This window comes from Chroicocephalus ridibundus, chromosome 2 (genome assembly GCF_963924245.1).
Source record: "Chroicocephalus ridibundus chromosome 2, bChrRid1.1, whole genome shotgun sequence".
NCBI lineage: Eukaryota > Metazoa > Chordata > Aves > Charadriiformes > Laridae > Chroicocephalus > Chroicocephalus ridibundus.
Genome location: NC_086285.1, coordinates 96,904,968 through 96,917,176, shown reverse-complemented (window position 1 = coordinate 96,917,176; position 12,209 = coordinate 96,904,968). Strand labels below are relative to the sequence as shown.

Here is a 12,209-nt window from a genome sequence, read left to right as displayed (position 1 = left end):
GGATTTCGCCCCTGAATTCCAAGTGCTGATCTGATCTCCCTTGGTTTTATAGCCGAAGAGCTCCATTAATTTTCATGAAATCATGTCTGCAAATTACATTGTTGTTAATGAGAGCAAAATGGTGCTCTTATCTGTGATCTCCCAAATCACAGGTTATTCATCTACTGCTGTATAGAGGAAGCCAGGACACTTATTAACTATAGACCTTGAAGAGGAGTAAGATGAAATGAAGGCAACAAAGGCAAAGGGAGAATATTAATCAATTCAAAATACAGGCTTACAGGACTAAAACTAATCCAGTATGTTCTGGAAATAATACAACACAGAAAGTGCATCATTACCACTATAAAACTCTTGAAAGGTGTTATTCATTTATCTAAACATTGTCAGCTGTATAAAATCTACCTGTTTTCCCTCATCACCTCTGCTTCCTTTTCTTTCACAGATGCTGGAGACTCTTCAAAGTCGTAGGAGAAGAGGTGAAAAGGAGTATGTGGTACATAAGGTAATTTCTCCACCGTTGGAGATGCCTTTGGAGTAATGGATGATGATGAATTTTGGGAAGAGCTCAGCAATGCTGCCGCAGGTGAAGATGGTGACGAAAGGACAGAGTTATGATGAGAGACAGATGAATCAGGCACAGAAGAGGAGCTGCTAGAAGAGCTTTTTGCTCTAGAGCAGGAGAGAGGCCTCTCAGCTGGAGAAATGGCACTGGAGACGGCTGAAGAATCAGAACACTGTGAAAGGTTTTCATTCACAGCCTCCCGAGCACATGGGACCCCACTGTAGGAGGAAAACATCATGAGAAAGGGAAGGGAAGGAGAGAAAAACAGGGAAAAGAGAGATCAATAGATCATACCACTTGGAGGAAAGAGAATACAGTCTAGGAGAGTCGGACAAACGAAAACTTCGCAAATGCAGACAATCATTATCTTTTTTTTTTTTTTTTTTTTTAAAGTAAGGAAACCCACATCTTTGTATCCCGGTGGGATTCTTCTGGGGGTTGCGAATACTGAGGAATGAAAGTGACTCCGCTTAAAGGAAAGCCCACAGGCTTCAGAACTAATTTTAATGAACCTTTTCACAACCATTTTCTGAACCATTTTCAAGTGTTTCAAGTTAGGTTGTAAGCACAAAGCGGTATCAAATTGTCGGATGACATGGTCCACAGATATAGATGCTTCAAGATACAATCTGCATGACTGCCTCTTGAAGGCCAGATATCTGATGATCATCCTCCCCGGTGTTCTGATATTTTTACTAAACACACTCATCCACCAGAGATGAAAATAAAAAATACTCAATCAGCACTGTTCTGCCAAAATTAAGCTTGAGAATGATTTCAAAATTAATGCCTTACCAGACCATTTGTCTAGGTGTGAAGGCACTAATTTCTCTGAGTGTCAGCATCCCATGTTGGTTTCAGATACAGACTTTCAGAGTTGCACTGAGTGCAAGAGAAAACCCATCTGCTTTACTCTAGTGAAGGCAGGTGTTGGTGAGTGACAGAAGCAGCAAGGCAGGTGAAAAGCCATGGGATCTGCACTCTGGGGTATCTGTTTTCACTGGTATCTCCAGCATAAACACTGTGCGTGGGCTTTGGGCTGGATCATTCAGCCCGTGGCTGATTTCCTTCTCCTGAGACGACCTCTGCAATCCACCTACAGGCATGCAAGGCATGGCCCTCATCTGAGGAGTGTGGGTTTGGCACAGAGTATGCAACAAAAATGTAATATGTGTTATATATGTTAGGATACCATGAAGTTAATCATCGGGTATATACCAGGTAATCGTTCTCACAGCAGAAGCACAATGGGCAATCTGGAAACTTTCATCTATTGCACCAGCTGGGCATGATGGCAGTCCCTGAAGCTAGGCTAGTCCTAGCCGTCCTGACAGCATCTAGCACAAACAGCCAGGGTACAGATCACTGTTGTAATGCTATTGTGACAGTGAAAGGGGGTATTGAGAAATGCCATGGGAATATCAATCAGTTATCTCAAAGTGACTATTATTTTAAAAGACCGATGACCTAAAAGCACATCATGCCCTGCACATGGCTCTTTCTTGTTTGGTTGTTGTTTTTTTTAACAGTATTTTAGTATATTCATGCAATTTACTAATAACTTGTGCCTTAGTTTTGACTTTCAAGAATTGGATTTGAGGAAATTATCACTTAATTTTGAAATTTCAGGCAGCCATTGGCAAGATTTGCAGACTGGAAGATATTAATAACAACAGTACAGTATTTTCTTTGGAATTTGCACATTAAACAGTTTCCTTTCTTCCTTCCGTGCTGTATAGCGTCTGCATGAATGTGGTTTATTTAAAAAAAAAAATCCAATCTCATTTGCCGTGTTGCAAAGCCAAACAATTTAACCTAAATCAAATGGCTGTCTGGAAGAAAGAACGTATTTTCTTTCTTCCCATTTATTAGGATAAAGTTGCCAGATGCCAAATCCATATATCCCCCAGAAATAAGTGGAAAATTTTACATGAGAATATTGTTTTGATAGGTGGTTTGTTTATATCCATATATACACAGAGGGGCAGGTATGTGTAAGATGGTATATGTCTATCAATTTTGCCTCTAAGTAGTTCTTTCCTATTAAAACATGAACAAAATTGATAGAAACCATAGGCAGCATTCAAAAAATGTTGACCTTTTTCATAGTGACAGATATTGCTAATAAGGTTGTATCATGAAAATATGGATGAAGACCTAAGAAACCAAGGAACATCCTAACTCAGGGAAGCACTGCAACATTTCACCATTGCCTTGACTAAAAAGATAAACTTAAGCCATGCCTAGAAGTTATGCTTTATGCTAAATCTTTCAAGATTTGTGAGCGTCACTCATTTTCTACAAAGGCAGTGAGCGCAGACAGTTCTTAGTGCATTGAGCCTATATAATTAAATTGTTTCTGTTAACACACACATCCTGACAAAGCTAAGCTTTTAAATGCAAAAAGATTTCCTTGGGGGGTGGCTTTAACAGGTGATCTAGGAACGCGAGTGAAAAGGCAGATGCTGCTGCACACTGTGCTGGTGAGTTCATGCCAGAGGCTGAGGTTGAGGGACAATGCCAAATCCTGGTACCTGGCTTTGACCTGCCTACTGGTCTCTTCCTCCCCCTCATCCTCAGTATTGGGCTCTGTGACTGGCTGTTCTTCTTCTTCCTCTTCATACTCTTCATCCTCTCTGAGGTCAGACCAAGGAAAGAGGCATGCAGTGGAATGGAAAGAGAGAAGGTGGAAGAGAAAACAATGTGAGTCGCCAGAAAAAGAAATGCAATGAAGTTAGAAATGGAAGGAAAACACTTGAGGGGAGGGGGAAGTTATGGCACTAGACAATCAGCCACCTAAACCTTCCCACTAAGTATGTGAGAGTGCAAGGGTAGCTACCAATACAAAAATTTTATACTCTCCCCTGTTTAGATTTTTTACTATTGATTTTTAAGACCCTGAAGACGCATTTTTTGTTTCCTCAAGCTTGGCTTTCCACTTGCTGCTGCCCTACCTGCAGAGGCATTAATGGAAAGCATTCATGACAATACCGATGTTCAACTCGTTAGTCATTGAGCTGTGCCGGTTTGGCTTAAAGGACAGTACACGCTGTGCTGGCATGGGACAGCTGGCACTGGACATCATGCTTTCTAAATTAACACAAATAAAACATTCCTGTTAAGCAGGCGATAGCTCAACTGGAAAACAGAACAGGGTGAACCATTAAGTTAGAAATAACAGAGAGACCAAATCAGTTCAGGACTATTTGCAAATAGCAATATTTAAGTTATTGGATGCCAGTACATGAATTTTTTCAGTAAAGAGTCATTAGTATGGTCAAAGCAGGCTTCGGTTCAGCAGTAATTCTGGCAGAGGAGGACTGTAAGTCACGCATAAAGCCTCCATAACCTACAAACCACATAAGTAAAAAAGAAAACTATACTAAACAAAACAAAAAAGGCTACATCGTCGGTCTCCTCTTGCTCTCATTTATGCCCTTCCTCCCCAAACACACAGACTTGTGGAAGATTTAGAAAATACTCTCTCTTTGGACTTCTTTTGCATTTGCAGTTGATCCAGTTCTCCACTTGATTTAATGATGAATACCATCAGGTTATGTTCCATGCAAAAAGTAAAACATACAAACAGTAATAAAGCTTGTAAGACGCTCATATTCCTTGTATTTTCCTAAAAGCTGGTTTTCTTTTCTCTAATTCTGAAGGGATGCTCTGTGCATTTTTTTCCATTTAGAATTAGTTTCCATGTCATAAGAACAATGAATATTTACAATGTGAGATCATGAACTCATCGAGTGCAACGCAAAGGGTCAATCCAAATTTTTTTTGCATTTGTATGGAGTTAGTTATAGAATAATCAGGAAATGGGCAGCACCTGGAACTTTTCCAATACTCTGGCAAACATCTATAAGGTAGACACTTTCAACCATTCCTAAAGGTATCATAGTGACATAACCATCTCAGTTGTCATCTCTCCATCTCCTTGTATTCTCCACAAACATATATATCCCCTATGGAGATACCTCTCAACTTCCACCCACATGTATACATTGGTATACAACATTCCTCCTCCCCCTCCCCCCCCCCCCCCAAAAAAAAAAGAATCAGTTGGCCAGGAAGCACTCGTATCATCCCTTCTTACCAGCAAGCAGCTCAATACTAGCTTTGCCGTTATCTCCTGTGAAGGGCAAATGTCTACATCTGCCAGTCATACAGCAACCACATTTGGGAAATACCTCATGAAGCTCTGTGAAATCACAGTTCTTCTCTGATAGGAGTACAACGCATCCTATAATGCTGATAGCACAGCTATTGCTAACACGAACAAGTACAGCCTTGTTATTACTATGTTTTAAGCTCCAGATTGATGACATCAAATTCCTTGCTCTCCTCGACTGTCTTGAAATGTGCAAAATCGTAACTGAAATACGCATTGGATACGGCAGATCTCATAAATTTGAAAGGGTTCTTTGAGAGTTTATTTGTTCACATGAGTGCATGGTAGCAAGGACAAGAGTTTACACAATACTGGTTGAACTGGGAACAACCGGAGTTATATTTGCACTGAATGGAAAGAGAAGGCGAGAAGAAAAAAGCATCCAGAACCGAGAGCGTTAGCTCATGGTTAAGGATCACTTCTTAGCACAGCATCATCAGGCCCCTAAACTATCATGTGCCAGGTGAGCAACACATCCTGCCTTTTCCTTGAGATCTCGTCACCTTGTGTTTTTACACCTTTGTCCTTACACCTTGTGTTAATAACCCTGAACCTACTGCTTAAAGCCATGATACCAAGTCTTTACCAGGAGTGAAAGCTGTTCCCTTCCCCACTATTCAGAGTTTTTGCAATCAGTATTTATCAGAAGAGGATATTTAATTAGTACTCAGAGGCCTGAAACTACTTTTGCCCTACAGCCTATTTCCCTAGGGCCACGCAAAGTTTAGAATTAAAGAAGGACTTGTGATTCTAATTTTAGGCACACATTTCTGAAAATGCTGAGCTTCCATGTAGAAAGTGTACATTTTTCAAGTGAACCATATGTTAAATACTACAGGTGAGCAGTAATCAATTAAAATACAGTCGTCTGAACTTCTTCCTGCTCTGCAAAGCAGCATTCTAACCCATTATTGGGAAAACTGAATTCCCGTACAACTAGCTTAATTATAAATATGAAAACACCCTAAATTAAGCCCACATATAACAGCCTTCATAAAATTAAGATATATTACCATTTCCTCACAGAAAAATTACTGCACCTTACCTTGGAAGGACTAGTTGTCTGCAAAAAAAATCCTGAGAACCAAGCAGTTCTTAGAATTAACATAAAAATGTCCATATAAGCTCACATTGATTTGAAAGGAAATGGAGCTGTGATATATCAATTTCCAGAGCCATCAATGACATATTTTCCATAAGCACTAGCATTTACTTAAAAACATGATTAAAAGAGAAATAGCTCTTTAGAATATATGTAAGATAGCTATGCTTAAAGGACCTTATTTTTTTACGTACATGCTTCTCTCAGGTAAGCTGTGCAATACATCCATGTGCTGAAGGCTAAGTTATAGAAAAGGGAATTAATTTCATCTGTAAGTCGGTTATTAGACCGAAACCCATTATCACATAAAGACCAGTTTGGGACCTGTAAGGTTTTGGGTTCAGTCTGTAGGTAAACACATTCCTGTCTACAACGAGAAAGAGAACTTAGACCAGGAGGTGATATGGCTTACATGGAGCTGAAGGGAATGTTTAGCCCCTGTCCCCCTTCATGACGGGTTGCGAACTATTAATGTCACATGAAGGAAATACTTCTGTCTGCTGTGATGTTTATCTGCAATTTCATTTTAGGAAGCAAAAAGTCAAAAGCCCGCTTCTCAGATATTATGACTTGCTGTACTCTAAAAGAGCAGATCAAGAGTAACGACCCCTTAATTTGTATATTATTTGAGAATATTGTATTTCAAAAGACCTATGTATATACAGCAACCCTGTGTGGCACACTTGTTTTTACAGTTTATAATCAGACATTAACACATCCCTAACGGGTACTGTTTCCAAGCTGAATATTTTGTTGGAAATCAATCTCTGAATGATTATTGCACATATATCTGAACTGTGGATAATGAAAAAGAAAACTGAATTAACAGGGTGGGCTCTAAGAAGTGAGCATATGCAAATCGTACACACACTCCATCCGCTCAGAGCTCAGAGAGTACACCAAGGTGTTACACACCCATTAGAGCAACTGGCTTGGTGGACTGGCATTCCCAAGGCTGCTGGTAGCCCACAGCACTGCCTGCTCCACAAGAGTGGATACCAGCCAGACGATTCTCCTACCAGGCCAAGGACTCTTTCCTCTAATCTCCTTGACTTACAGATCAAAAGCTTAGAAGAAGCTTTGATTGGAAAGGTCTCTTCCTCCGCTAAATTTAACTCTAGGAGGACAGCAGGTACATGGCAACTGGCTGGAAAGGCCAGAAGAAGGAGCTGACTCTGCCTGTGTCGGCTGTAGAGATGACCAGTGTTGTGTGCGGAGGTGGGCACGCTCCCCAACCTGGGGGAGCCATCCGGTCAAGGGAAATTTACACAATGCAACTAAGGGCACGCTTAGGAGAGACGCTCAATGCTTGCAAAGTCCTCTTTCAGAAACTAAACTCACAGTTTCAGACCCCTGGACCATCCCCAGGAAGTCGATCAGATTCAGATCAGAGGAGAGGGGTAAGCTCACAAGCAGGAATCAAGTGCGCCTGCTTTCCACCCAAGCAATAGTGGCAGTTGTTTCTCAGTATTGTTTTAAAGAACAAATATTCTGTCCATGAAAACAGGTAGTACCTGCTACCTAAATCTTTCCCAAAAGGTAGAAAAGGAAAAATTCCACTTGACTATTTATTGAAACAGGAAAACACCAACTACAGACAGACGACATTCTTGTAAAGCTAAGAACGTCAGACGGATGCTCCAACAGAACAGCGTATTTGTGCATTCATCTGGACCCTTCAGGGTTATGTGTTCATTTCTGCGTGCAATGGAGAAGGGATGATGTGGAAAAGTTCACTTCCCCTCCCACGTACACATGCAAATTTGGTGCCAATGCAATAGTAGAATTAAATTAAGAAAAATGATACATAGGGAGGTTTTCAATTAAACTAGGTTGCAGAACCTAGCATGCTTTTCAGTAGCACAGAGGAACTTATCCTGTTCGACATAAGGCAAATATTTATTCTGAGGCAGGGAGGAAGGGCTTCAGCTAATGCTGAAGGATCAGATACATTCAGCTAACCTTAAGGCTATTGCTGTGTTACTTCAGTTCCGTGATAACAGCACATTAGAAGTATTTAAACAAAAGCTTTATAGCAGTAAAAACAAATTTCAAAACAATCACTGTGTTTATTTTCATCTTTAAAATGGATTATTTCTACAGGTTAACACTCCCACCAAACAAACAAACAAAACCCCAAAACCCCCACAATTCTCTATGAAGTGTATCATCAGTCACGGCAACTAACATGCATCTACTAGGGCACAGTTTCTGCTCAGTTGTTTCAACTAAAGTTTGATGTGAAAGTATTTATAGCCCCCTAAAATACGTGCATGCTTAAAAAGACTACAAAAGTGCACTTTATGGACAGAGAACCACAAGGGCATCAAAACAAAATCTAGGCAAAGGGTTTAGAACTAATGGAATAACCTTTCTCCTTTTAAAAGTAAATTAAAAAAAAAAAAACAACCACAAAACCCACAAAAAGAGTGCCAATCATACTAGTCCTGCTGATATTAAATAGCTACTCTAAGTTGCAGAGACACAAACACTAAGAAATACAGACCGAGGAAAGGAAATTATAATCAAGGGACTCATCTACAAGTTTAGCAGAAGGCAGGGGCAAAGTCTGTAGGACGCTAAGCATCATAACTGACACATACCTAACCTAGCCACAGCTACGTGACTTTGAAACGAAGGCACCACTCTGAAGACACTGACTCTCCACAAGAACTCAAAGCACCAAAAAAATGCTCTCCATCCTACTGGTCCCTAGAGCTGAACAGTTTGTGCAAGGTTATCTAGCTGCTGCCCTTTCCGGGCTCCCCCCTAAACTCTTCCCTTCATAGACTTTTGATGAATTCAGCCTGAAGAAACTCAGGCTTTCTTTGTTCTTGCTTGTAGCCCAGAAACACAAGTTTCTCGCTCCCCTCGTGCCACCCCTGCCCCAAAGATACAGCTAATACAAAAATCAAAGGCTACACTAAAGGAAAAAAAAAAACCAAACAAAACACACCACCAAAGTCAGAAAATAAGCATGAGCACAGAAACACATTCTGCTCTGCCGGGTATCGACGCAAATTTTTAAAGTGTAATATACGCTTTAAACCCTTTTAATTCAGGAAGAATTTGACCACTACTGTTCGAATACAGAACAATAGGAAAAAGGATGGTCTTGCCATCATTAGGCTACCAACGTTTCGGTGTAGAAGCTAATTAATGAGGTAACAGGAGGTAACAGCACATTAAAATATCTCCCTTTTGGTATATGATTCCAATTTCTGTACAGCTCATTTAACCTTTACTAACGTCTTACTAAATATTTACTTTTTAATTTTGCAGGTTATTAGACAAGGCCCTAAGTGTACTTCTGAGTCTTTTGCGAACACCCACAGAATTATACAGAAATTCCCAAGAAATGCGAACACTGGACTCCAGTGAAAAAAGGGGTCTTGGAGTTACGAAGCGACCCAGAGAAGGACTAGGCAATTGTAAAGCTGTTAGCCATTATTTCCACACTCTCTGAAAATCACCCTATGTGCAGTTAATTACCGACGAGGAATGTTCTCTCTCTCTTTCTCTTTATAATTAAGTCAAGTGCTTTTCAGTTTCCCTGCTTTAAATTACTTTCATTTAAACTTTCAGTGCCTTTCAGAAAAGCAGCTCCTGACTAGGACTACAGGCAACATTCAGTGAAGTAAGATCACCGTCAGCCATTCCACAGTATTATTCTAAATGAAATACTACAGTTGATCTCAAATTTTTCTTTCAAGGTTGTTCCCCACCCCCCTTCAAACCTCTGACCTGTTTTACCTCTTGCACAGCACTTGGAAAGCTGCGTCTCTGAACCCCTCACAGGTGAACAAATAGAAAATGAAAAATGTTCCATCAAGGAGCGATCTTTATAAGTCACAGTGGATGTATTTTCTTTCGCAATCGCTTGCCATTGTCCTCAATTTATGAGTGAAATTCCACTTTCATAGGTTAGACAGCACAATTCATTGCCAAATTCCTAAGTCCTTGTGGAACAAATAAATGCCTTGGTACACTTCTGCTTATTTTTCCTTTCTTCTATCTTTGCTGCCAGAACAGATTCAACTAGTCTATTACGTGAAAGCCGAAAGTGGAATTAATTTAAATTCATCATTTATTACTCTGTGTAAAGATATGGTGATATACTTTCCTCCTCCATTAAAAACAACACTAAGAAACCCACCTATTAACCCCCCTGCTCATTTCCATTCCACTGCTACATGTGATAGACCGCTGCAGCTGGTGCAATTAGGTGAAGATGAAAATACACAAAAAGATACAGGTAACAACTTACTTGTGAAGCCTCAAAAGTTCACCTTCTGCACAGAAGGGAAATAATTACAAAGGTCAAAAAGCAAATTATCCTCGTATTTCTGTCCTAAATAAAGCAAACTGTTCAGAAAAAAAGTTGAGGAAATGACAAATAATGTAAAGTAAGTGTGTTCTCTGTAACTTCATATTATGCTGTCCTTTATCTCCAGGTTACTGTTATTTTCTTCTATCTTCTAAAATATTATCAGTAACAACTTTTCACACCTAAATAATACCTAGGTAATGCCTCCACGCTTTTTTTCATTGCTGCAGTTGGTTTATATAGGACACATCAAAGCAGAGCAAGTCTTAAGATACTGGCAAGGCTGTGCAAAGACTTCAAGAATCCCGACTCTGATCACTGAACAGCACTGCTGTTTCTACATCTGTATGTGCAGAAGAGGCAAAAAAACAGAATCATGATGTAGAGAGACTTTAGGAGCAATGAATACTGAAACACATAAAGAAAGAGAGAAGAAACAGTGTTTTCAGAGCTTGGAACTGCATACTGGTTGACACCTGGAGGTCACAGTTACTGTCCCTTACTTCAAAGGGAGGGATCTGGAAATGGCATCCTGCCAAACTGCTGTCTTTCTTTCCTCCCATCGCGTCATACGTGTAAAAAACTTTCCTGGCCTCAGAGGATCGTGTTTACAAATACTGGGAACACGCTGTGGAGGTGAATCCTCTAAGGCACATATAGGCCAGTGCATAAGACACTACCACGGGCCTCTGGAGAAATGTGTTCAAATCCTGGTTTGGCATTACATTTCCTCAGGTAATTCACCAAAGCTAAATACACAGTGGAAAATTTAAAAAAAATAGGCTCAGTCACGCTGTGCTTTCATTTGCCAGGCAGCTGTAGTCTCATTTAAGTCTCAGTGCTTTCTTCATTCCTACTACAATTTAAACAGGAAAAAAATCTACCACTGCTTTTACAGCAAAGTCCAGTGCTGTCAACTGGACTCTGCATGTATACGAAGTACAAAACACCTCCTTTCAGCAAGATCCACAAACAGCAAACAGTACCCCTACTACAAAAGCTGACATTTCCACAGAGGTATTTTAATTCAGATAAAAAGTGTGGGTATCAAACTGAGACAGTAATAGGACCAGCAGATGAGACACTCATCAAGCTGTAGTTTAAAAATTTTTTTTATTACCCATGCATTACTAGGTCAATCTCTATTTATACATAAACGGAGTCTTTTGTTCCTCATATGGGTTTGAAAGAAGACTTTTCTTAACCTGTCTCGTGTCTCTTCCCCTACTGCATCGCTTACAGGCACTTCCAAGATATTCTTACAGAGAGTAAGATCACAAATGTTACATTTTTATTCACCCCCTTTCAAATCTGCTTGACTTCATACTTCAAATAACCCTGCCTGCACAAGAGAAATAAATGTGTCCTCCTTGTCCCAAAACTAAAATAGCAGCACCTGAACGGATCAGATTTTGTATGTTGTTACCAATGACGAATAGCGGTCCGATGCTATGAATAGATGCAACCTTACCAAGCCTTTTAATTTCATGCATAAATCTCCTTTACAAACCCACTGCTTTTACAACCCATTTCCATTTTTGCCCATACCAATCAAATTGTGAAAAGTTAACATCTCCCCCATTACTCATGATATGCCATTCTATTTCAAAGCCACCAACAACGCCAGGTAGCTCAGACCACATACATGTATGTATTAAAAGGATCCTTGGCATATCCCCAGATAGGTGGCTGCACGTTTATCCTGGAGATGTTTGCTTTATCTAGATTCATCCCTCAGTTGTTTCAAATATCTGAAAACAGGAACCAGAGACAAACATCTAGGAACAAAATACATTTGTTTCCTTCTATGGAAGCAATAAAAATAAATCAATTTCTTTTTTCTTCTAGGCCTTTAATGGTCTGCATGACAGCCTGAGTCCTGCATTAAATGCTGATGTTGAGTCTCCCCGCTCTGCTGTTTCATACTTACCATGCCATTCATCATATTTGCCACAGACAGCAACTCTAAAAGATGTGGCAAGTACCCATCCTAAATAAAATGAAATAAACCCCACCCACCACTCTAACCAGCAGTTTGATT

At 40.0% G+C, this 12,209-nt stretch overlaps 1 protein-coding gene across 8 annotated transcripts in view; it reads right to left on the bottom strand.

Annotated features, from left to right (window-relative positions):
* FHOD3 (formin homology 2 domain containing 3) overlaps nt 1-12,209 on the bottom strand; it is a 400,221-nt gene that overhangs the window by 99,894 nt on the left and 288,118 nt on the right. For 4 of the 8 annotated variants that reach the window (XR_010069969.1, XM_063326254.1, XM_063326253.1 and 1 more), the window contains 2 exons: nt 3,100-3,201; nt 406-783 (listed from right to left, as the gene is read on the bottom strand). The exons of 3 other annotated variants lie outside the window; for them this stretch is intronic. Coding sequence is in view for 4 of the 5 variants with exons in the window: in XM_063326254.1 (XP_063182324.1) it covers nt 406-783; nt 3,100-3,201 (480 nt within the window). In the remaining variant the exon portion in view is untranslated. The remainder of the gene's footprint in view (nt 1-405; nt 784-3,099; nt 3,202-12,209) is intronic. One more of the 8 variants, XM_063326256.1, reaches the window with a different exon arrangement.